At 36.5% G+C, this 27372-nt stretch overlaps 1 protein-coding gene across 4 annotated transcripts; it reads left to right on the forward strand.

Annotated features, from left to right (window-relative positions):
• Positions 1–46: 46 nt before the first annotated feature.
• On the forward strand, positions 47–20069 carry LOC121411060. 4 transcript variants are annotated; one of them, XM_041603549.1, is made up of 4 exons: positions 47–187; positions 13528–13743; positions 14412–14573; positions 17435–20069. In XM_041603549.1, the coding sequence occupies exons 2-4, from the start codon at positions 13625–13627 to the stop codon at positions 19938–19940; spliced, it is 2787 nt and encodes a 928-aa protein (XP_041459483.1). In that variant the 5' UTR covers positions 47–187; positions 13528–13624; the 3' UTR covers positions 19941–20069. The 4 variants fall into 4 exon arrangements, with proteins under 4 accessions (XP_041459483.1, XP_041459509.1, XP_041459500.1 ...); XM_041603566.1 differs by lacking the exon at positions 47–187 and adding an exon at positions 1990–2070; XM_041603557.1 differs by lacking the exon at positions 47–187 and adding an exon at positions 11826–12385.
• Positions 20070–27372: the final 7303 nt, after the last annotated feature.

Genomic DNA, 27372 nt, shown 5'->3' on the forward strand with positions numbered 1-27372 from the left:
GTTTGATTTGAAACATAGAGTTAACTCTATGATTTGAAAACAGCGCCGTGACGTACACGGTGTCGGTGACACCGGTCCTGTCATCACAATATACAGCTACATGACGAAATTGCTGAATCTCATCTCAGAAAGGAGTTATCCAGACATCGCTTGGTGCAATTTACTCAATACTCACACGTATTGCGAGGTTAGTGGTGATGTTGATAACTTAACATTGATTTAGGACATCATGATATTCAGACGTAGACTCAGTCTCAAATCTAATACCCACTCATTCAATGAACAAGGTTATAATATAACCTTGTTCTCAGTTATATCTCCAAATTCTCCATGTGTGACAAAATAAGGGTGGCAATCTTTGGCTTATTTTCTCTTTTTCTTTGGGGCAAATGCTTGATTTTTTTACACTGACAGTTTCCATTAGACCTGTTAATTCATACTGCTTGGCTCTTATTTAAATTTGATTCTTTATATCATTTTTCTTAATTAAAAATAGAGATCAAAAAATGAAAATTTTCTTGCCATATTACTTTCCACCAATAGAGGGCGTACACAAAAATATGGCCAAAATTCAAGTTTTTTAGCGCTCTGGTGAATACAAAAATTATTCCCACATTACTAATGATAAATAAAAACAAACTGTATGGAAATTAGTAATTTTGGTCACAAAAGTGATATTTTAATGATTTTTTAAAGTGTGTGCTCTATACAGCATTGGCATACCATAGTCCTACCTGTAGATTCTCCACAGGCCAGATGGTAGCAGTGAACAAGTGATCTAACCCAGCCCCAGGCCAGGCAGGGAGCTCGCGCTAAATTAAGCCAAGGGCTTACCGTGTAGCCTATTTGACCATACTCCTATGGATACCTATGGATGCTTCTGAACGCAGTCTAAGACTCTATATTCAGTTCCAAATTCTGTCTCCTTTTTAGGTTGGCCGGGTCATGTCCTGGTGGGTCAGCATCAAACTTGAACTTCACAGGTTCACATCTCCAAGTCCAATACTTATCGGAGTTATCCAATCCATTCTCGAAGCTGTGGACACTGGGTGCATTCACTAATTCATTACTTAGGCTATTCCAAGGTTTCCTCATTCTTGTGTAAAAGGAATTCTTACGTTTCTCAGTTACTGACCTCGGAATTTTTTATCATGACCCCTGGTAGGCCCCTGCACCTGTCCCAAATCTGGCACTACTTCCTGGTCATACCTGTGAAATAACTTGTATGTTTCGATCATGTCTCCTCGCGCACGGCGATAAGCTAATGTAGGAAGTTTTAGTTGAATCAATCTTTGTTCATATGGGAGGTTCTTAACCTCAGGTACCAACTTAGTGGCCCTTCTTTGTACATTTTCTATTGCTTGAATATGTTTTTTTAAGTATGGACTCCATACTGCATGAGCATACTCCAAATGAGGTCTAATCAATGCTTTGTATAGGAGCAAGAAGTTCTCCTTGTGAAGATAAACAAATGTTCTCCTAATAAGATTCATTAGCCTATTGGCTTTATTTATCTTTGACTGAAAGTGCTGGTCAAAACTTACACCAAAAGCTTCAGTCTCTGTATTTTAGTTGTTCCGCTGAACTGCGTTGGCTCCACTCACCATACATAGACTGAAGTGGTTGGGGGTCCGTGGCTACAGACAACGTATACTGAACTAGCGTTTTATAGATCGCGATTTAAAACTGTTTTTTGAGCGAAATTTAATTATGAAATTCAGGGAAATACAAATAATTTAAGTAATTGCATACCTTGGACCGGATTTATTGATAAAAAAAATCCACTGGATGATTGAGAAATCTGTCATCTAAGCCATTTTCTCCTGACCTGACGGTTTATCTTGCAAGTTGAATGACGTCATTATCGTTAATGTCTCGATATATCGCGATTATAACTATTATCGTTTGTCTTTGTGAGTGTATCGTATCGTATTATTGCCTTGTAGGTGTGCTGGTAGAATGCAATATCGATATCACATTCGTACATTGTTGACGCCCTCTCCGCGTTCGTTTTCATAGTTTGGCTGCCATTTTGACCTGTTTTCCTGCATCGTACCCAACTAAACATCGGTAAAGTATAATTTTCATGCATTTTCATCTATATCGTTTAAATTTTTGTAAAATTGAATATTTAAATATTAAGAATGTTTAGTTCAAATATCCTTAGATTGTAACCTCGATGTGTAAAAGAACCTCAAACTTTGGACTCTGGTCGGACAAAGGTGCTGGGGTTATAACAAATGGGAGCCCACACGGACACTTTACCGTCGGTGAATGGGGATTACAGTAAAATGTCAGAAATTGTTGAATAAATCCCCAGAAACGACGGTTATTCCTGTCTAGTCAAAACTAAGCTTTGTGTCAACAATCACTCCTAAATCTTTACTAGTTTCAACTTGTGATAGATTATGTGAGGCATTATCATGTGTCATTGTATAGTCATTGGAATCATTTCTTTTACCTATTGTAAGTACACAACATTTATCCGGATGGAACTTTAATAGCCACTTGTCTGACCATGAAACTAGATGATCTAAGTCCGCTTGTAATAACTCAGCATCTCTGTCATTTTTTACATGCTTGTATAACTTGGTGTCATCTGCGAATAAATGAACAGTACTTGACAATATCTGATCTGGTAGATCATTAATGTACATTACAAACAGCAGGGGTCCGAGGACACTCCCTTGCGGTATTCCGCTGGTTACATCAGCCCAGTCAGAGAACACACCATTCACACAAACACGGTGCTGTCGACCAACAAGAAATGACCTAACCCACTCGCATATTAGCTTAGATATGCCAAATCCCTCAACTTTGGCTAAAAGTCTTTGGTGTGGGACTTTATCAAAGGCTTTTATGAAATCTAGGTAGATGACATCAACTGCACCACCAACCTCCAACATATTTGTCCAATCATCTAACACATTGAGTAATTGCAACATTGTTGATCGTCCTGATACAAATCCAAATTGTTTTGAACTGAGAAGATTGTTGCTCTTCACATGCTCATATATTTCATCCCTCAGGATAGACTCCATGATTTTACATACAATTAGGAGTGGGCTATAAATGGGTGATTTTTGGTTTTACTGTGGGAACAGTTTTTTTGTGTTCCTTTTACCTTATCTCAACATGAAATGACAATATTTTTTGTCTCGGGTCCGAGAAAAAAGTGTGCCGGGCCAAAATCCAAAATGGCCGCCAAAACCACCCAAAATCACAGTTTTGGCCACAACTTCTTTATTTGGTGGTCTTTTTCTTTGGTTTTGGTGTCTATTCATATGTTTTAGGGGGCAGGCAATTTGTTTTTCCTATAATTAGCACTTTTAAACCACTATTTGTAGAGTTAAAAGGTAATTATACCTAAATTTTCCCATTTTTATAGCCTTTTTTCAGACAAATGTAGGTTTTATTGTCCTGGAGTTCTTGGATATTAGATGGTACGAGGTCAACAATAGCAAGCAGCTTCATAGAGCTATATTGCTTTTATTCCTCTACTGTGGGTTTTACGGATATTTGTGAAATATATCTTATTAAATCAAAAAATGTTAATTATCCATAGGGGCAATACAGTATACAATGTAGTGTTACTGTACATACTACACTGCATATTTCCATGCATTGACCACCATGACATATGACAAGGCCTGTATATAAACTATAGTGTCATAGAAATAAGCTCTTAAGGTTTAAAATTAGATTGTGAATTGTGAATTTGATTGCTTGTCAGCTGATGTACATGATGAAACCAGCAACGTGAATTTCACATAAAATATCACATATCATATACGTACATCACATATCTACATGTAGCCATATCTTCTTCATTTGGAGGCTTTTTTACCTGGTTGTGGTGTCTAACTGGCCTATGTTTATGGGGTCAGGTAACTATATAATCATGGTAATGTTGATCAACAGCCAATCAGAACCAAGGATTCCATGTAAGTTACCATTAAGTTAACATAATGGTAAATTTTTATGCAACGGGACCCAGAATATCTACAGTGTAAATGCCATGATGTGGGGTTAATTACCTTTCTCCGCCCCCTGAATTAGCATATTTGACAAAACATGTCCTCAGTTTCTGAGACGAAACATCTTCAACTTCTAAAGCATCTAATTCTAAACCTAAGAGCTCATTTCTACATGTATAACACTATAGTTTATACATGCCTTGTCATGGTGGCCAATGCATTTATGCAGTGCAGTATATTATGTACAGTACATTGTATACTGTATAGCCACTATGGATAATTAACATTTTTTTAATGTAAGATATATTTCACAAATATCCGTAAAACCCATAGTAGAGGAATAAAAGCGATATAGCTCTATGAAGCTGCTTGCTATTGTTGACCTCGTACCACCTAATATCGAAGAACCCCAGGATGATAAAATCTACTTTTTGGCTGAAAAAAGGCTATAAAAATTGAAAAATTTAGGTACAATTACCTGTTAACTCTACAAATAATGGTTTAAAAGTATTAATAATAGGAAAAACAAATTGCCTGCCCCCAAATACATATGAATAGACACCAAAACCAAAGAAAAAGACCACCAAATAAAGAAGTTGTGGCCAAAACTGTGATTTTGGGTGGTTTTGGCGGCCATTTTGGATTTTGGCCCGGCACACTTTTTTCTCGGACCCAAGACAAAAAATATTGTCATTTCATGTTGAGATACATTACAAGGAATAAAAAAAAACTGTTCCCATATTGAAGTTACAAAAAAAGTATTTTTGACCCATGTATAGCCCACTCCTAATACAATACATGTTAGACTTATTGGTCTGTAGTTAGAAGGGAGTTTACGATCACCCTTTTTTAATACGGCACTGACGTTGGCCTTTTTCCACACATTTGGTACTACGCCTGATGCAAGAGAGTTTGAGTATATAATACTCAATGGTTTTGCAAGAACAGGTGCCAGTTCACGCAAGACACGGGGATGCAACCCATCTGGCCCTGGTGATTTGGATGTATTCAAACTCTCTAGTTTCTTAAATACACACTCTTCAGTAATTACAATTGTGTCTAGTATGTGAACGTCATGACGTTTAACAGATGGGAGTGGTCCATCAGGATCTTTAGTAAAGACACTAGAAAAATGTTTCAATAGTGCATTTGATTTCCCTACATCTGATTCTGTCAATGTTTTACTACTTCCAGTTCCATCCTGGTAGAGTGGTGGTATTCCACTCTTTACTTTTGTCTTGTATTTTGCATACTGCCAGAATTTCTTAGGATTAGATTTTACTTCCTTGGCAATGTTTGACTCATATCGTTTTTGACAATGTCTTGTTGCCGTCTTCACTTTATTTCTGATTGTGTTATAAGTTTTCTTCTTTTTTACAGTTTTGTCTCTAATAAATCTTTCCCAGGCTCTGTGCTTCTTCTTAATCAATTTCAATGTGTCATAATCAACTGGGAAATCTTTTCCTTTGCCCCATGCATGTTTACCACATGTTACTACAGAAGGAATAAATTCGGGACTAGCGTGATTTATGGTCTAAATATTTCTCCAAATGAATTGTGAAAAGAGAAATTATGCACTTACCATGATTGTATGGATGAAGGTCTAGCGAGTGGCAGTTTTCCTGACATCTGGGCACAGACTGGAACCTCAAAAAACGAAAAGTTCTCTCCTACCACTCATTCAATGAACAAGGTTATAATCATTTATAACCTTGTTCATTGAATCAGTTATATCTCCATGTGTGGCAAAATAAGGGTGGCAATGTTTGGCTTATTTTCTCTTTTTCTTTGGGGCAAATGCTTATTTTTTTTACACTGACAGTTTTCATTACACCTATTATTCATACATCTTGGCTCTTATTTAAATTTGATTCTTGAAATCATTTTTTTCTTAATGAAAAATAAAGATCAAAAAATGAAAATTTTCTTGCCATATTACTTTCCACCAATAGAGGGCGTACACAAAAATATGCCCCAAATTCAAGTTTTTGAGCGCTCTGGTGAATACAAAAATTATTCCCAAGTTACTAATGAAAAATTAATTGCAACTGTATGGAAATTAGTAATTTTGGTCACAAAAGTGATATTTTAATGATTTTTTAAAGTGTGTCCTCTGTACAACATTGGCATACCATAGTCCTACCTGTAGATTCCCCACAGGCAGGGTGGTAGCAGTGAACAAGTGTCTCCTACCATGTATAGGCTACCCCCGTTTCGATCGGCCATTTTGTTACAAAAGGAGAGAACTTTTGGTTTTTTGAGGTTCCAGTCTGTGCCCAGATGTCAGGAAAACTGCCACTCATTAGTCCTTCATCCATACATACAATCATGGTAAGTGCATAATTTCTCTTTTCACAATTCATTTGGAGCAATATTTAGACCATAAATCACGCTAGTCCCGTGAGTATGGTCAAATATATGGTAAGCCCCTGGGTTATCTCAAATCAAGCTACTCCGTCGCGTCGTCTACTTCGAGCAAAGTTCGTGCAGCTCAGTCTACACTTCACTTTTTACCGCTACACTTCGCAACTAAGTAGGTACGGTACCGTACCTTGCATGGTTTTCCATAGGCTTAGCTAGAGCTAGCAATAGTGAAGTGGAGTGGCACTGCCACTGGCCTGGTGGAGACTGCACAAACTTTGCGCGAGGTATTTGTGTGTCTGGCTGATCAATTTTAGAAAGTTATTTGGAAGAATTTAGGCATGCCAGAATTTACAACTGAAGTTTTATCAATTTACGCTACAAAAATCAAAATGTAAGAAAATATTATTATAGAGCCAGAGGACAAAATAGAAGATGATTACATACAACTATTGAATTCATATTTTTTTGTGTAATCTTAGACCAAAAGTTTTGGTCTCTGTTAATTGTTGTTGTTCTGCTCACCTGTTCACTGCTGAACTCCCTTAAGCCAGCCTGACACTTGCACAATTTTGTGTCATGCATTGGCACGACTTGAGTCGGTGTGCAAACTAGTCGTGAACTGGCGTGAAGTTTGCGTAAACACGTCGTGACTGCGTGCCATGTCGGGACGAGAATTTTGAAATGTTCAAAATTTTGGCCACGACAAAATTTAGCGACCGGGTCGTGAACTATGCGCAAACTGTTCGTGAACTCGTCGGGACGATGGGGAGGATGCGTGGCAGTGCGCGCCATGCTACGACTGTCACAAATAGTTCATGAACAGCTCACGTCGTTTTCACAAATCGTTAAGCACGACACCGTCCGAATTGCGCAAACTCGTCGTGCCAATACGGGAAGTGCGTAAACTATGCGCAAACTACGCGTGAACTCGTCATGCCAGTTCGTGTCAATGTGGACACTGACAGGCACGCATTCGTGAACTATTCATGAACAAGTCGTAAACAGTGCGGGAGCCTCCCAGTTCGTGCCCCAAAATGGCACGACTTGCCACGACAAAATCGTGGCCAAAAGTCGTGCAAGTGTCAGCCTGGCTTTACCTTGGCTCCACTCACCAAATACTGAATGACGTTAGAGACCGAAGTTCTAGCGCGATCTGTACAGGGGACTCAATGGCCATATGTTACCAGGTCCATATGTTTATGTATTAAGTTCGGTTAAAACAGGGTTCAGTTGCGCGACAACCAAAGTAAATCACTGTTTTTCCCTGTTTTGGTGCATTTCAGGCCGAAACGGAATAATAATCTTTATTTTGGTACAGTTCTTTTTACACATTTTCATGAAATAAAGACAAAAATCGATGAGCCACGTCGGGGGATTTTGCATTGTAACTCCCCTAATGGCGGCGGCACGCTAGCGAGCCGTCTGTGTATGAGAAGAATTAAACAAAAATTTAAATAACGTTAAAAAAACTCTAGACAAAAGAAAAAAAAGACAAAAAAGAAGGCTTCAAAATATAAAGTGTCCGGACACCCTACCCCCCATCCTACAAGCCATCCTGCCTGTCTGTGGGCAATCTGTGGGGAATAGGACAATGCTATGCCAATGGTAATGCTGTACACAGCACACACACAAAATCATTAAAATATCACTTTTGTGACCAAAAAAACGAATTTCCATACAGTTGAAATTTATTTTTCATGGCATTATCGTGCTTTCTGAATACGGAGACAAAAAAGATCTGGGGTGCAAAATTTCTTCCAATGCCTGTAGTCTCGACACTGGGTCTGAAGTTCCATGCGCGCTCGAGTTGGCTCACGATCAAAATCTTCTATTGCGTGCTCATGAGACTATACTTTCTTATCCCATCTCTCTCCCTCAAATCTCTCTCATTTTCTTTTACGCTTTTCGAGTGTTGGCTTGGACTAAAAGTAAAATAAAGAAAAACAATAGAAACTGGTTTGTTTGATTCTGCTCTTTTTTTATAGAACGTTGTTATCACTGACGGGATAACTAGCTAAAAAATAAAATTTGTGTATATGAGGAAAATGCCTCACACCTTGTCAAATCATTCTTGAACTCCAACATTCAACAAACTAAATGAATGTCAATAATGAAATCCCTGCAGCTCGATGCACAGCTTTCACAAACTAATTATTTTCCCCAAAATGATATCTACATGATACTAGTATTAGAAGTGTGCAGGAATGCCTAATTCAATAGACATGTAAAATTTCATGGCTCGTTATGTGCTCATGCCACATGCATGCTTGTTAATTTCTCATGCACACCTGTTGATTGACAAAGCAGAATTTACATCTGTCTTCTGAAAGTTGATAAAATAAAAATTGTCCTAAATTTATTTGTCAGTGGTCGACATCAGTTTAATGATCTTCAGAATTCAATGTTCTGTCTTATTTTGTCAGCCAAGTCAGGCCTCTCATGACTGACTGACTTAACTGACAAAATATGAATAAAATGATTGGCCTATTTATTTAGTCAGTGTCACAAATTTTTAACATCTTAAATGTTACAAAGGAAAAAATCTAATTATGAAGTAACCCTGTCATTTATCAATCTTACATTTTATTTAGTCAGCGATAAAACAAATCAATTCAAACTGTATATATCTTTATCCTCCTTTTTACTCCACTTTTCCAACTAAATTACGCACGGTAAAACTAATTAACCTGTATATTCCATCAACCCCTCTTTTCCCTTTTCTTCAAAACCACTCTGGCACTTTAATAAATCAATTCAAACTGTCTATATCTTTATCCTCCTTTTTTACTCCACGTTTCCAACTAAATTACGCACGGTAATTACCCTGTATATTCCATCAACCCCTCTTTACCCTTCTCTTCAAAACCACTCTGCCACTTTTAGACAGTTAGCTATCTATCCAGTGCAATTTCAACAAGCTTAATATTTATCTTTATGACTCCAGCGCGTGTTATCACGTAGCCAAAACCCATATACGGACCCAAGAAGAACGATAAAGTTCTAGTTTTTATCCTCCTTTTTTGCTCCGTCAATTGGTTTTGACAACTGGATGCGCTGGAGTCAAAAAGGAAGATAAAGTAATAAAACATTGAATATTAATGTGTGCGACTGCGTGTGCAGTGGCGGACCGTGACCCGGAGGAGACAAAGCATTGGGGGGGCACAGCATTGTTCACAGACAATGCAGTGCCCCCCCAATGCTTTGTCTCGTCCGGGTCACGGTCCGCTACTGTGCGTGTGATATGGAATCCTTAGAATGATCCATTATGACTAGGGGAGTGTAATGATGCAAGAGTTAAGTTGCTGCGCAATGTCATGTCAACGCAAAAATTGTCCCAAGTGCGAGAGTCTTGTCCATTGAGAGCTAGCTGAATTTCTCGCATCATCCATTGAAAATCAACAAGGCATGGTAGTGCTTAGCGAAATTCAGGTAATGTATACTTTATGACTCTTGAGTCAGCAATCACGATTAGCCTTTTTCACGAGTAACTTGGGAGTAGTTTTTATATTCACCAGAACACTCGAAAACTTGAATTTTGGGCATATTTTTGTGTGCGCCCTCTATTGGTGGAAAGTAATGTGGCAAGACAATTGTCATTTTTCAATCTCTATTTTTAATTAAGAATAAATTTAAAGAATCAAATTGACTTAAAAAGCCAAATCATATGATGAGTAATCGAAACTAACAGTGACATAAAATCAAGCATTTGTCCCAAAGAAAAGAGAAAATAAGCCAAATATTGCCATATTTCACTACACAGGGAGTAGCAACAGAGAAAAAGGTTATATCCACTCAAGGCCAAGGGTCATTACATGCGGCGGCGCACAGAAAAATCAAGCCATAGAAGTCGTGTGTTGTGGAACCAGAAGTGGGATCGCAGCACGTTCGACCCACTAGTTAGAAATCAACTGCCAAATGCAGTTTATGGTGCGTGTAACCTCGCAATATGTGTGATTGGATTATATCTAAACCAGGCCAGGGAGCTCCGGCCCGCAAAGCGGGTCAGAGTTCCTTGGGTTAGGTTATATCATAACCTTGTTCATAGAATGAGTATATTGATAGCTTTACGGTATGGTATTTGGTAAGCATTAATCGAGTCATCCCAATTGCAACTTTGAGCCCTGCTCATAGCTGGAAAGGCTACAGTGTACATGTAGGCCCTAAATAGAATTCACGAGGGGAGGCCGAGGGTAGCGGTGGTGAATTGGAGTGGAGCCTAGATCTATATGAACCCTCGCCTGAGGTAGCCAGCATGTTATGCTCTGTTAGGCTAACAATATTTCTGTGCGGCTGGCACAGATTGATGAGATAATAACATAGCACTGTAAAATCTGTGTGAATAATCAACTGCATACAGGTACTCCGGGTGGTCAGTGTCTTTGAGACACTCCTGGACTCTGTGTATGAACTCCTGGCAGAGATGACGTCTAAGCCAAGATCCAACAAAGACAGTAATCTTGACTGTCTCATCATTAGAGTCAAGTCATAGAGGGGTGGTATAGGTGGAAGACTTTCCCTGATGTGTAGAGACGACATCGAGTTATGATACGTGGATGAAAGTAATTGGGCTCTGGCAATATTCGAATGACAGGGTAGTGAGTGTTCTTTGGATAAAAGATGTCTTTTTCAAGATAGGGCACGTTACATAGATAACGTAATAAGGCATTAATGGTATCAAAACACTAAAATAATGAAAAAAGGGTATCTACATCATGTATTTCCAGGGAAAGCTACGTGTTTAAGGTCAAATTTGCGATGGTAAAAAGACTAATACGTTTTATAAAGGATGTACTTTTTTCCCCAACAGTCAAGACTTGTGTTAGAGTCCGATTTGCGTGAGGTGTGGGAGGTGGGGGCGTACTAAAACCAATAGGTAAAGGTTAAACCTACGTTCGTGACATATAATATATTGCTGTACATAGGGGTTCAATTCAGGGAATACTTGCCAAGGCAGGGTATCATTTTGTTTTCAATACAATTCACACACCAATATGGTTGGAACTTCATGTACCCCTTATCGACCACCTAATCTTCTAAGCATCATATCTGCGAAAATATTCATCAATTTTACCCAGTTTTAGTCTCATATGTGCAGAAAATTAAGCAGATCGGATTCCCTTGTTTCGTACCGCGACTCCGATTCAATCCGCGGATATATCGACGGACAATCAATACAATGATTTTACATAAATTTGCTTTATCTTTTGAAACCCGACCACCCGCGATACACTAAGTTTACGGCCGATTCTTGTCGCAATGGCGAAGTATTTTGACTCTTCCAAATCAGTTCTATGATGTCAACATGCTAAATGATCGTCTCACTACTTCCTTTGCGAGCTCCGGCACATTTGACGATTGACGACGGATATTTGTTCTAAAGCCGTTTCCTATCGGATTTCTTGGTTTTTCAGCGGGGTTTGGGTCTGGTCAATACAATTTTGATTAATTCTACTAAATTTTTACTTTTTGCTTTTTTTTCTTGTAAAATCAATTCTTACTGTTTCTATGGACACTGTGCCTACTCTCCCGCGCAGATTGGTGGAGGCTAGGATATGATATATCCAGAACTTGAGAGATGACATTGCACGGATGCCTTATGCGACAAGATGACTGACACAGCGAGGTAGATCTTGTTGTACTTGATCACTTTCCTAAAAGTGGAGTAAGGAAGTGGTTCCTAGATAATGCTGTGTAGACCGGGAAGGTCATATTTTCTCATCTTAGCGTATCCTGGATATTTTGGAAAGTAAGAGTCCATGCTCTGAGAGCTGCTACATGTAGGAATGCCCGATATTCAAAACGGTTGTGGTCTGGATTGGAAAGTTGACCGATAAGAAGCAATCTATCAAGATCTATCTGGATGGAAAGAGGCAAAATGTAGGTGAGAAGATACGTGATGTCTGACTGTTTCAACCTCAAAACATCTGTCAGAGGAACCTGCTTGATGAATCCCTAATCGTAATAGACCATAGGCCAAGGACCCTTATGCAGAACTATGGAGTGACTGTAGACTGTAGTTTCTTGTCTTCTTAGATTTTATTCAGGTACTCCAATGTTTGTAGAATTTTTTTTACTGAGTTTGTTTTATTCCATCTCTCTTGCCAAAGCATCTTACAATTTTATTATATTAGTTGTACTTAATTTAATAATTTATGTATGAACTTCCTTTTTGTTAAATAAACTTTTTGTGTAGAGGAGTCTGCTATTTCATTTCTTCTTGTTCCGCAATGTTCTAAGATCCACTCAAGATATGAAACTTGGAACTGCATCTAAGCCTTGTAGTAATAGTCAGAATTGCTGTGATAGAATAATAGGTTTGTCTTTCTGTTGCTGTGAGGGCAAAAGGGCAAAAATGCTATTTTTCCATTTGTCCCTCTTTGTCTAAATGTTTAGAAGCTTTATATATTATATAAATCTTCAATATTTTGGTGTCAAAAGAAAACATTTTGAGCCTACAATCCTATACAAAACTCTATTTTTTGTTTTACTGCATTACATTTCGTAAACAAATATACACAATGAAAATAATAATGGTAAAAGTAATTAATCTCATCATTATTTGAAATTAAGTTCAATTCATTATGATGTCAGCAGCTCTGCGCTACAGGTTTTATCCCATGCATTAAAAGAGAAAAAAAGGAATAAACATCGATGAGGAAGAGTCTAGTTTATTATCGAGACTAGCATGGTCGCCCACTTCTTTTCCATGCAAGAGGGCAGCTTTATGTACACCATTTACATATATTGCATAAGATTTTACGTTGGGTATACTACATAGCTGACTTATGAGGTGTTTCAATCTCAACTTGCAACAATTGCAAGTCTATTTTTGGTCCCAGAATCAATCATAAGTTTTGAAATTAATTGTAAATTTGTGATTGATTGCTGATCTGATTTTTGAAACAAGCAGTGTAATTTGCTTTGCTGCAATCAAAATTAATCTGTCATTTGTAAACTTGCAACAGAATATGTACACTGGATTGCAAAATTCTCTTACAACACCCCCTTAGACATTCTGCAGCTCAGATGTTTTTGCCCAATTGGATACAAAAAAATCATAATTTGATCAGGTTCAGGCAGACCAATGATGAGAGGAGTAAGGAGAAACGAATACTGCTTTACACTTTCCTTGGAAGTCTGGAACATTATTCCTTGATTCACTCCTGGTGTTTTCTATTACTTTCAGGCACAACATTTAGGACAGAAAGCCAGGATTCAGCCTTGCAATGAATCATCAGACTCAATTCAGCTGCATCAATTAATGGATCATAAGATATGATAACATGGCTGCTGGTAAACATCTTATCCTAGCCACTGTTATTGATGTTCTTCCTGGTCAGATGATATACCCAGCATGCGTTACCTGTTACACCAAACTTCACCTTCTTAGTGATTCAAACCAGTAAGTCTCTATCTCTCACTGTTGGATTCATTCAGTTATTTTCATTTTCTATCTAGTCAGCCTTGAAATAAAAACTGATGTCCTTGATGGCACTGTAGTGAACTCCAGAATGTTTATTGTTTAAGTGATAACTTAATGTGTGTAATCATCATACAGCTTAAAGAGGAATGTTTCCAATCAAATGGATATGTATTTACATGACATATGGGATAGCCGCTCGAAAGTGATGTGATAAAACTTTCTTTGATGGATTTTTGTCAAACTTATCGGTAATGCTTTCTCATTTTTCTGCATTTTGATTTTTTTGTTGTAATCTATACCTCCATAGTGCACATCAAAGAAAGGATGCAGTATGTACAGGTCTTACTTTCTCAGTTGAAACTCTTTGAGGTTGGTCTATTCATTTCCCAACAAGCTTTTGATTCAATACAAATGAGTTGGCAGATGAAAAAAAGATTGTTTGGAAAAAAGATGAATTGGTAAAATACAGGTCCCAAATAGTCTAAACTTGCTTTACAACTAACCTGAAGCAATGGCAATACATTGAATACTCCCCGTCTGGTAAAGTCAGCTCTGTATTACAAAGATGCAGAATATTACTTAAAGTGACTATGCTGTTTTCTTGTAAATTGCATTCTAGCTGTCATATTGTTTATTCTGATCTATAGGTTGCAGTGTCAGAGGTGTGGAAAACTGTATGGGAGTGATCAGGTTTACCAACGTTATCGATTGGCTTTAAGAGTAACCAGTCAGTCTGACTCTAGAGAGGTGACAGTTTTTGGATCATGCCTGGATCCTTTTATTGGGGTTAATGCTACAATATTAGCAAGGTAACAAAAATTTAAGTGTCTCAGTGCCATAGTACAACATATACATGTAGAACAAATAAGATTTGTGTAAGTGGAACTATTAAAGGTACATGTACCATATATTTTTTGTGTTGGCTTGATGTAGAGCAAGATGAGCCATTAGAGGAAATGAATGGGCGACTACCCCCCCCCCCCCCTCCATTATTTTTCAACTTGTGAAAAAGCGGAAAAAGAGGAGGGGTAAACTGAAGAAAGATAGAAAAGGGAGAACTCAGAAGAGTAAAAAAAAAAGGAGAGGTCTGGATTGTGTGGCTATACAGTGTGTATCCAAAAAAGTTTACACTCAAAATAATCCTGTAAAATTATCTATTTTTGATATCCTGAAGCATTTTCCACGTTAAAACATTGGTACAGATCTCTATAAGCAAATGATGATAGAACTATCGCGAAATATTTCCACTTGAATGAGCACTACTTTTGAAAAAGTTTTTGAAAAGTGATTTGCACAGAGCTTGGCAATACTATGTGAATAAATGTCAATGACAGTTATGAAGAACACATGGACTTTAGCTAGGGGATTGATTTGAAGATATATTTTACCTTTTGAACTTATTTCCTTGCCCAAATCACTTCATAGAGCACCAATGCAACCCCCCCCCCCCATAAACACACACCGAGGCAATCCTGAAAATATCTGAATTACACAGAGTTGTGATTCTCCTGAAATGGCTTGGGCTTGATTTTCCTTCTGTTAATTATTGTCAAGCTTGGGAAAAGTGTGGAGATGGGGCTAGTGGAGATTCCCATTCCTAGTATCAAAGGTCAAGTCCACCCCAGAAAAATGTTGATTTGAATAAACAGAGAAAAATCAAACTAGTGTAACACTAAAAAATTTATCAAATCGGATGTAAAATAAAGGTTTTTTTTTTTTTTTTTTTCACCAGCTGAGATGAAAATTTCGCCTATTTCTTAAAACAGTGATATGCACAATGCAGTAACATGTAAATGAGACAGTCGATGTCCTTCGCTCACTATTTCTTTTGCTTTTTATTGTTTAAATTATACAATATTTCATTTCTTACAGATTTGACAATAAGGACCAACTTGACTGAACCATGTAGTATTAAACAATGCTAGTTCCACAATTTCAGGGAGGAATTAATCATTGTTTCACTTGACAATGAGGAAAAAATTTGAATATTTCATATACTAAATTACAAAAAAAACAGTGAGTGGATGACGTCATCAGTCTCCTCATTTACATACCAACTAGGATGTGCATATAACTGTTTTATGAAATTAAGCAAAAAATGTCATATCTTTCTTATTTTACATCTGATTTTGATGAACTTTCAGTATTATGCTTGTTGGATTTTTTTATTTTTATTCAAATCAACTTATGGTTGGGGTGGCCTTGTCTTTATACCTTCTTTCGAACAAATGCACACAGTACCCCGGGCATGGCCCGATAATGTTAAAGGGATTATTTCACCTTGTGAGCATTTTTTTTTGTGCCTTTTTTCCTTGACACAACATGAAAATGAGCATTTCTTCACACACTGATTTCTGTGAGCTTACCAAAAATAGACAATGTTCACTTAAATGTAACATTCTGTCAATTTTTTTTATTTTGATAGATGTGGCTTAAACCCAAAAATATATGTAAAAAAAAATATCACCATATTGTTTATTTTTTCAAGTCCCAGGACTGTTTCGAAGTATAAACTTTTTGTTGTTACACACTATATTCTCTAGATGTATATAACCCCTGCTATTTCAGATGAGAAAAAAATTATCTTTATGCCTTGCCACTATCTGGTGTAATGCCTGAAATGTGAAATATTATACAGTATGCAGGAGATGTAAAGATAAGGGATTATACCCTCTTTAAAGAAAATATTGCATCTATTTGATGGTCAAAATTGTAAGTATAATTAGGGGGTGTAAACCAGGGAAAAAAATACATGGGGGCTCGGGGCGATTTTGCCCCCGAAATGCCCTAAAGAGCCCTGGAAAACTAAAATGGAGCCCCTGAAATTCATATAGGGTCCAATGTAAACTTTAACACAAATTAGGATATTTGGGCTAGTGAGCTCAAAAATAGCCCCAGAAAATAAATTATTAATTTTTTCCCTGGTGTAAACTAAGTCTTGGTTAAGAACAAGCTGAGATAAAAAGGGTAGATTTAAGTAAACCAGTCTGTTTTGCATTATTATTAAATGTGTTTATCAGTGATTTAGTTATAATGGCTTGCCAAGAATCTAAAACCGCAGCATCTGCCATTCAATACAGACCACATGCTCACCCAATCTTCTATTTACACTGAGGTGGAAAAACAATTTTTTTACTATTGCAAGTCATTACATGTTTGAAAAACAAATATGCTTTCTTTTTCAACTTTGATACTGAATACTGTACGCTTTTCAAATTTTCTGAAATTTCTCATATATTCCTATCGTTGCTTCCAAAAAAAAATTTCCTTGTCACACAGAACTAGAAAATGAGAGGGAAAAGCATTTGACATTTTTGAAAATTCTGAATTGCTAACATTTTTCTTCCATGCAAGTTTGCCTGCTTTCAGCTCAAGATTTGTCTCTTTATATGGTTTATTTAGTCATGCAAGGTATTTACATAGTATTGTTTTAGACTGCTATTGTAATAAAAATCAAGCTTTTGGATATTTGAATTGTGCACTGACTACTCCATGAACAGGTGTATAGGTGTGATTTATTACCAATTCATTAGTGACTCGTTATCGCTTGATGAGATTGATTCATCCAGGCAGTAGTACTTGATCTATAAATGTATGTATAGACCAATGGTCAAGCTGGTTTACAATTCTTTGCCAAGATTGTCATATAGTTTGTTTACATCTTTTGCAGCTACTTGGAGCATACGTTGCAAGATCACGCAATCTCCAATGATCTCCTCCATGATTCCATCATCAAAACACTCGTTGGGCATCCTTTCTACTTTGGTTTCAAGACATCCCCAGCTCAGAGGAATAATTTCACTGGTCCATCTCTAGCAGATATCATGGCAAGGGATCATGAAAGTTTGGTAGCAGTGCAGATGACCTCCCCTTTTCAACAGTGGAACTTTCCAACTGTTGTGCAGTATCTACAAAAGACTGTCGAGAGATTAGGGCATGCTCCATGTGGAGAGTGTGGTATCTGTCGTGTAATACCAGTATCTCATCCTCGGCACCAACATGAAAGAGTGGAATATGATGATGCTGAAGATACCATTGAAAAGGGAGGGGTCAATGTAGAGGGTTTTGAAATAACCTGCTCACGATTAGATGCAACTCGTGATGAAACCACAAGTAGCAACACAACCTTACATTTAGGGGAAACAGTCTTTAGCTGTAGTATCCCGAGTTTTAGGCTAAGCTGTGATAAGAGCATGTCTACCACAGAGGAAAAAATTAGTAGTAGACTGTTAAATAGTTCTCTTTATCAGAGAAACTTGTATCAGACCGATAGTAGTAGCACAAAATATCAAGAAGATTTCCCAAGGGAAACACACAAAGATGAATATACGCCACCAATATACACTAGTGATGACATGGACCATCAAGAAATTAGTAAACATATCTTGCATAATTTTAAGTCATTTAAAGAAGGTATTCCAGTTGTTGCAACTTCAAATCAGGCAGAGTGTGGCATGTGCATCAAAGGCAACCTTCTAGAAGAAGGTGGTAGAAATAAGGTCAATGGTTCGAATAGTCGTGCAGTCACTACAGATAATGGTGAGGATGAGTTTGTCACACACAATCTTGAAGAATGTCAGCAGGATGACCTTGCAAATACCAATAAAGACAATGGTAGAAGCAAGGATACATTCCACCCAGTTGCTTCACGAGAAATTGAACTTGAGCCGGATGTTGTAGGAATCAACGATTCATCTATCATTCAAGAATGTGAAGAGTTCATGAACAAGTGGCTAGAGGAAAATAGTCTTGATAGATGGTCGTACAGGGAATCCATTGAGAATTCTAGTATAAATCTGAGAGGATTACCGAACTTGGACACCAATGCTCTCAAAGTAGAAGACTGTTGCAGGACAGAGGCCAGAGAGAATGATAAAGGCAGTAGCTTTCATGAGGTAGACCCTTCCAGGACGTGTATGAGCCAAGAATTTCTAGATGATCTGCCCTTCTCAGAAGCCCTCGATCAGTTCTTGCATGACATAGAGGACGAACAACCACAGTCAAGGGGAAGGGGATCCAGTAATAGCCAACACCTAGCTCACACAAAAGGCTTATTCAGTGGCACCATAAACAGTCATAAGGGGACTTCTTCAGCCTTAAAGAGTAAGAGGTCAAGTGAAGCAGGAAGAACAGAAGGAAGACCAAATGGGAGAACAGAAACAGGAGGAAATGCTACAGCCCAAACAAGTGGCTTGGTCAAAGACCAGACTGAAACTGATGTATGTTATGCAAAAGATTCTGAAATTATAGAAAATCCAGTGCAAGATATCAAGTGCAATAGAAATGAAGGAAATGAAAAGGAAGAGCAGGGAGAGTCACAGTCGATTAAAGAAGATAATGAAGATTTCAACAAAAGGAATAGGAATCATGGGACTGACTGTTATCGTGATGATGGCACTGTTCTTTCAGATTCTTCCAAGCAAAAGCAACAACAACCATCACCTCAGAAATCCAGAAGAAGGAAGCTTGATGAATGTATTTGTGAAAGTAGAGCACCTTCACATTCCTCCTTGCAAAGTGAACAATCATCTTGTGATTACAGCCAAAGTCCACTTCTCTTCTCCCAATCACAATCCCCCATCTTACTGCCAAAGCCATCAAAGTTCCTTCCATCACAGCAGCCTAGATCCCTAAATATTCATGGACTATGTGCTGATGATACTGAGAATATGGTGCCCATCCACCACAGCACTACCCCTCACTTAAGAAACAGCTTTCATCATAGCAGAAAGAAACTGAACAAACCGAGTGATGGAAACCAACAGGGAACAGCTACAGATGGCTCCTCTAACGATCAGCAAATAACAGATCAAGGCACTCCATGTCTTTTCTTCCAGATCACGGACGATCCGATTATTTCTTCTCGGCCCTCTCCGATCCCAACCACTGGAAACTTTCCGAAAGTGTTCCACAGCAGACAAAAAGCCACACCTCTTCGACAACTCTTCCTGCAGAGAGCACGCTCCTGGAAAATGTCCAGCACACCCATGACAAGTAAGAAGACCACCGCCAGAGAGAGTTCTTTTGAAAGCCCTTTGTCATCTGGTACCCCAAACCTCTTCTCACCCGAAACAAGTCTTGAAAACACATCATCTAATCTTGGTCAATTGAATCAGTCAAAAGAGAGGGAAGAATCTATTCCCAATAGTTTTGAGTGCACACCTGATCTTTTTTAGAAGCTAATTATGTGAATTTTGATGGTTGCAAATAAAGTGCATTTTCATGTCAAAGGACATTAAAGGGATGGTCCCGGCTGAAAGTATTTATCGCTAAATAAATAGAATAGAATTCACTGAGCAAAATGCCGAAAAATTTCATCAAAATCGATAGCAAATAACAAAGTTATTGAATTTTAAAGTTTAGCAATATTTTGTGAACACAGTTGTCATGAATATTCATTAGGTGGGCTGATGATGTCACATCTCCACTTGTTCGTTTGTATTTTATTATATGAAATTAGGTTTATTCAAATTTTTTCCTTCAAAAACTAGAAAAATTGGATTGACAACTGATTTAGTGCATTAGATATTTATTGCTGCAACTTATTTTATTATACGGGAGACATATTATTCACACAAGTATGAAATAATGAAAAATTATGATTTTATGTAATAACATACGAAAACGGAAAGTGGGGATGTGACATCATCAGCCCACCTAATGAATATTCATGACGACTGTTTTCACAAAATATTGCTAAACTTTAAACTTCAATAACTTTATTATTTGTTTTCTGATTTTGATGAAATTTTCAGCATTTTGCTCAGTGAATTCGTCTCTATGTATTAAGATATAAATATTTCCAACCCAGACCTACCCTTTAACCGTGAGCTAATACCATTTGCCAAATAAGAAAGCTAGACTTCGTTAAAAGAACTGTTGTAACTGAAGAAAGAAATTGATATGATATTTATCTTTGTTTACAAGTTAATAATATGTATCACAAAGTACTGTGATATGTATCACAGTATCACAAAGTACTCAAAAATACATATTTAAGAAGGGATAAACCATACTTGCAGTTTGTGATTTTTGGGGGCTTGAGCCTTGTGTTGTCTTTCAAAATTAATATTTTGCTTATCAATACTGTTAATTTTCAGATCATTGTAATATAAGGCTCTCCAATCTGATAATATGGTGATTGATATTCATGTTAAAACAACCATTTATATGCATACAAAATTATGTTATTTTACAAATCTACAGTCAGCTTTTTATCTTACTGTTTATGACGGTTCTTGTTCATTTGTGATTTAATTATTTTCCCAAACAAGCCTGGCTTGGGATTTTTTTATCAAATCTCATATTTTTACATGAATCATAATTTGTGAAAGTGATGTAGTAACAACCCTCCATTCATGTTGTGAACTCTACATGTACATGTACCTTACAGATTTTGAACTGATTTATACAATGGAAAAAAGAAGCGACATGTATGTCCCTTCTTTTTTTCAAATTGATTTATCAAATTTCAAGTCAGCGATCATTTTTCCCATGGAATCTGCTCCATTTCTTGGCCAAATGTTATGATAACTACTGTACCTATCGTGAGCTACATTAGGAATATACAGTCACCGATACATTCGGCTCTTTTCTCAATGATTTTTTATGACTTTGTTGTGAAAGCATATTCTGAAGTGATCCCACACCGCAATGAAATATATACTGGAAGTATGTAAAGGCCACTGCACACCTTATTTTGGAACAAATTGCATTTTGCTCATTTTCTGAAAAAGTGAATCGAACGGAACACATCATTTTATTTGAGGTTAAAATTAATTGAAACAATACTAATATAACAATTTTGAAACCTAACAAGCCTTTATTTTAGAGTATAGGCCAAATTAGTTTCAAATCGTAGGCAGACGTTACTATGACATTATTACGACTAGATATTAAATTCGCTTTTATTCTAAGAAGGATGATAGCACAGTTACAGATTTGAACACATGTATTTGTATGATGATTTAAAACTTTACACAGTAAGATATTCCAAGTCTCAATATTAGCATAAGATTCTACTACATTTTATTCTGAAATCGGGTCACAGACCAAACGTAAGGTGTGCAGTCACCTTAAAGGACGTTTATATGCAGTAATAAAAATGCAGTTTCCTGTATTCTTAATAATTATTTAAACTTCTTAAAATTATTAAAATGATTTGTGTCCTAGTTCTTTTCCATGATGAATTGTTAAAGTTTAATAGCATAAATCTTGCATTAAATTGATCTAACTTTATTTTTCAAAGTAGTGAGCAAGGAAAGTATCTGCTTGATTAGTAAATATAAGTTTGTGTACAGTAAGACTCCATTCCATGAATTATTATAAAACCTTGTCAAATTCTTTGTTGGACTTCATGTACTGTGTTCAAAACTGTACATGTAGGCCAACAATGAATTTGACAAATGTTCATTGACATAGAATTATCCTTAAAAACCTTTTAAAAACCCTGAAAATAAGTGATGGAAGGATTGATATATTAATGTAGTTTGTAACTTTCTCACATGTAGAACCAATGATATTTCCAATATGTGACATTACATGTATGTGACAAGTGTATAGAGCAGTGTACAGTTGTGCATAGAAATAACGACATAACTGTATACATGTAGCCTTGAATAAAAGTGACTGTTTTAATTGTCATTTGAAATGAATAATACTGCCTTGAAATTACACCAGAAAACACTAGTGGAATATCATGATCTCTCATTGGATTATTTTCAAAGTTGGAAAAGCGACCAATCACCATTTTCAATCAGTTCGATGCCAGTTTCACCATTTGTTTTTATTACTGAACCTTATATTTAACTACATCATTACATGTACATGTATAGCAAGTGATGTATCCTACTTTTGTGTTCTTTTTTTTTGTTTTATGAAACAATGAGATAATACCTATTGTGTAGGCTTATGAATATAATACTCAATACATTCTGATAATGTGAGAAAAGCAGTGGCACATATATCGGCCCTGCAAACTACACAAAGGAGTAACTCTTTTTTTTTTAATAATACATTAATCATATAGGGAAATAAAACTCCTCTTTTTTCCAGATACTATGCACAGTCATCTATGGGAAATGTGCCGTGACTCCTATTTTTCAAATGAATCACTCACATTTTGTATGTTTACAGGTTAGAGGGCCCAACACATGCCAATCAAGGTTAGAGAAATACTAGCTGCCTGTATTGAACTTAGGGTGTGTTTATGCTTCCATCGCGAGGACAGAATCAGCGATTTGAAACGTTGATTCAAAATGCCGATCGTAAACGTGGTTCTGGGAGTGCTGTTTATGCTTAACTTTTCAGAGCAAATCATGGTCTCAAGCTGGCTTTGCATCGTAAAGCGAGGTCAAATTGGGGGCGCCTTTTTTCGAAAGTTTTTTTTCCGATTGTTGTTATTAAGTGGAGATAACATGGAGCAATACGACTGTATTTGCCCGCGGATTTTCATCTCATGGTTTGTTAGTCCAGAAATGTGGGACTTTGTCTTTTTTCGAACAACCTAGTTTAGGCACACTGGTGATGATACCAATGGGAGTTGTAAAGAAACATGTTCATGTATGTTTTTTTCTAATTGTAGCTGTTTCAATCATGTACATGTTCTATGTTCTTCAATGTTAAATAGGAAATTATATTCATATTTATGCATGTTTGTATTCTATAATCAACTTCAGTACTAATGTATAGAACTTCAATGGATGGTGACATCTCGAACAAAGATGGCTATTTTTTTTAATGATAAATTATAAGGAGGGTGGAAAAGCTTTTGAAGAAAAAGGAATATCATTCCAATGGTAAATTGCCAATTTGTCCTCTGCCAACTCGTCCACTCACCACATGGTCTACCTTCATTTAGTCTAATCATGCCATTCCGTTCATCAACATTTCGTCTAACAACCATTTAATCCAATAATCATTTGGTTGAATCATCACTTCGTCTAATCACCAGTTCGTCTATTACCGTTTGGTCTAATAACCAGTTGGTCTAATACCCATATTCTTTTCATTCATTTTGCACAATTAGCACTTTAGTTTAAATAGACCAAATGATAAATGGACGAAATGGCTTTTGGACCAATTGGTTAGACGGAATGGCAGACTAAATGAAAGTTGACCATGTGGTGAGTGGATGAACTTGATGGTAGACCAAATGAAAGAAGACAAGTTGGGAATGGGACGAATTGGCATTAGATGAATTGGAAATAAACCATTCCAATGACCAAAAATTTTAATTGAAGAAATACAAATTTTCTTTGATATAAAGCAGTGTATGAAGACTAAGCAGCCTTTTTGTCCTTGTCTGTTACTCTACATGTACATCTGCAACTCCATCATTGGGAAATTAAATTGCAGAGAACAATCCAGGAAATGTTCAATATTTAAACCTTCGAAGTTTGTTTTTCCATTTTATTTTAAAGGGCAAGTCCATACTAATGGCAAGTTGGTTTTTATAGAAATGGATGTTTTCTATTTAAAAACATTCTGTAATATTTAATAAGAAAATGTATACCAGTACATGTAGTGTGTATTCTATAGTAATTATATAGGTAGAAATACATTGGATGGTGATACCTGAAAACAATGACTGAGATATTTGTGTTATGATATGTTTGTACATCAAGGAATATCACTCCAATGACTAGAAATTTTATTTAAAAAAGAGAAGACTGCTTTTTTGTTGTCTTTGGCTGGTACTGTGCAATGTGTGCATTATGTGTGATTGTCTGATATCATTGTCTTACAAAAAAGAACTCCTCGTTACCATCATTAGAACATTAAAATGCAGAGAACATGACAGGAAATGCTCAATATTTAGAATTAATATATTCAAATGGGAAATCCACAATAACGGCAAGTTGGTTTTACAAGGAAAATAAGTAAAAAAAAATCATTAATGGAGGTTTGGCAAAATATCAACAAGATTGTTATATATTTTCATTTTTATGTATCTTTAATTCTGTGATGATGGTATGAGATGAAGTTTGTGACCATGGATTTCTCTTCAACTCAAGACAAAATATTAAAGAGATAATTTCATTTACATGTACTACTTTCTGTCAGAAAAGCTGTTTTCTTTTTGTTTGGAGAAGGAGCACCCTCTGTTATCAGGATTTGTGAAAAAATGCAACATTATAAAGGAATCCATTCTTGGTCATTAAGGGTTGTGTGGGAAAGAAGAAAAGTACGTATAACAGAATAGTGAAAGTTTGAAAGAAATCAGACAAGCAGTAATAAAGTTATTCTTTATTAAATGTCAAGTCCACCTCGAAAAACATTGATTTAGATCAATAGAGAAAAATCAGACAAGAAAAATGCTCAAAATTTTATCAAAATTGTATGTAAAATAAGAAAGTTATGACATTTAAATAAAGTTTCGCTATTTTTCACAAAATGGTTAAATGCACAATTTAGTCCCATGCAAATGAAATGACGTCCCTCACTCAGAATTTTTTTGTTGTTTGAATTACACATTTCAATTTTTACAGATTTGACAATAAGGACCAACTTGACTGAACATTATGTTAAACAATGGTAATTCCACATTTTCGTGGAGAAAAAAAAATTGGTTTCAAAGGACGAGAAAATTAGAATATATCATATTTTATATAGTAAAATACAAGAGAAATAGTGATGTCATCAGTTCCCTCATTTGCATACCGAAAAGGATGTGCACATAAACTGTTTTGTGAAATTAAGCGAAACTTAGAATAACCTTTTTTTTTACATCCGATTTGATGAAATTTTCAGTGTTTTGTTTGTTAGATTTCTCTTTTTATTCAAATCAACTCTTTGTTGGGATGGACTTGTCCTTTAAAAGTAGTGATCCCTAAGACTATTCATATTGGCAACTGGTATGACAAGGTGCAAGCACACCATTCCCATAGGCCATGTACTTGATTACCAAGATTTTTTGGTTTTCTCCCAAGTACCATTATTACCCTGGGGCAGTAATCTTAATATATTAGGTGATTTTTTTTTTCAAAATGACACTTCAGCCATTATTTGTATTGGTGTACATGGAAGAGTGGCCCTTGCCTTACATCACTATAACATCAGACAACCAAGTCTACATTGGTAAAGTGATAACAATTTATACAACTTTAAAAAAAATCCAAAACTTTCTCATTGTGTGTTAACCTACAAACTATTTTTCCTTTTTTCTTCTAAAAACTTTTCATTTGGGATGGATTTCCCTGTAGCATTATACACATGTAAGAACCCTATTCACTCTTTCGACACCTAAAACAACAATTTTTAAGATCTCTGATAAAAGAATAAAGCAGTTTTTGTTATTTTAATTTGTTTTAGTGTTGCAAACTATCAGAATTACCTCTAAATATCACATAAATCTGTTCAAATTAGGCAACACTAGACTTGAAAGAGGTATTAATAGTACATGCTGTGCACAGTCAAGGTGTTGCTTCATAAAGCTGTATTCAAGTTATGTTGGTGGTGACCTGTTAAATCAGATTCTCATTCGTTTAGATTCCCATCAACTGAAATCTTGTCTTAATTTGATAAGGGGTATCAAAAATTAATTCAAAGATAAAAAATTGGGTATCTGATACCAGTAATTTATCCAGTAAACTTGCACCAGGAGGTTGTCTTAACCCTATCTAGGCCGGGGGGGGCCTCGGAGGCCCCCCTCAACAAATTGCACGTTATTTTCGCCGTGCGAAATCTTTTGACCGCGTCGCTCGCTGAGTTTTTACTTTCAAGTCTTGCGCAACTTTTGAGACCAATTTCGCGTCACCCGGGTACGTGGTTCCGAAATTACGCAACATTATGTAAGTGCATGTCAGACCGAAAATTGCTCAAAAACGTGATTTCGTGTACAAAGTCAATGCAAATTGTGTTTTCAACCAAACTTCATAAATGTATGATTATTTTTAGTTTTGCTAGTCTAAATTTATTCATGTTATGATTTTTATGATCACAGAAGAGTCCCCAACAAATTTCATTGAAAAAACAATGAAAAACAAAAGGTCAAAAAAACAAAGAAATACATAAGAAATTGCAAAAAACAATATAATACATAAGAAAATGATTTGATATCACAATTTTTTTCATGTAGTACATTTGGAGCATTATTTAGGGAGTTAGAGGAAAAAGTATGATTTCGCATACTAATTACGCATAAATTAGCATAATCACTTAATAGCGATTCGCATGAAATAAATTACTATACAATCTTGTAGATTATGTCCCAGACAACCCGCGTGCCAATTTTCGGCGCGGTCGACGGCCGAGATCTTAGGGGGGGGCCTGGGAGGCCCCCCCCCCGGCCATAGGAACTCCCAAAATACCCCGGCCTAGATAGGGTTAAAGATGTCTTCTTGTGCTACATGACTTTATTTTAGCCCCATTTATGTTTTGATTTGTACAGCCTAATTCAAAATTTGACATTGGACTTGGTATGCAGGAGTTGGTGACTAACAATAATTTGGATCTACAATTGATGTCAGAATGTCATTGAATAAAAAGAATAAGAATATAATTTGTCAAGAGAAGATGGCTCTCAACATTCAACAACTTAATGAAACACCATCAAGGTCTACCGAAGTACTTTGACTTCGGCAATAATTACAATTAGAGAAAATAGAC

This window comes from Lytechinus variegatus, chromosome 1 (genome assembly GCF_018143015.1).
Source record: "Lytechinus variegatus isolate NC3 chromosome 1, Lvar_3.0, whole genome shotgun sequence".
Classification (NCBI taxonomy): Eukaryota; Metazoa; Echinodermata; class Echinoidea; order Temnopleuroida; family Toxopneustidae; genus Lytechinus; species Lytechinus variegatus.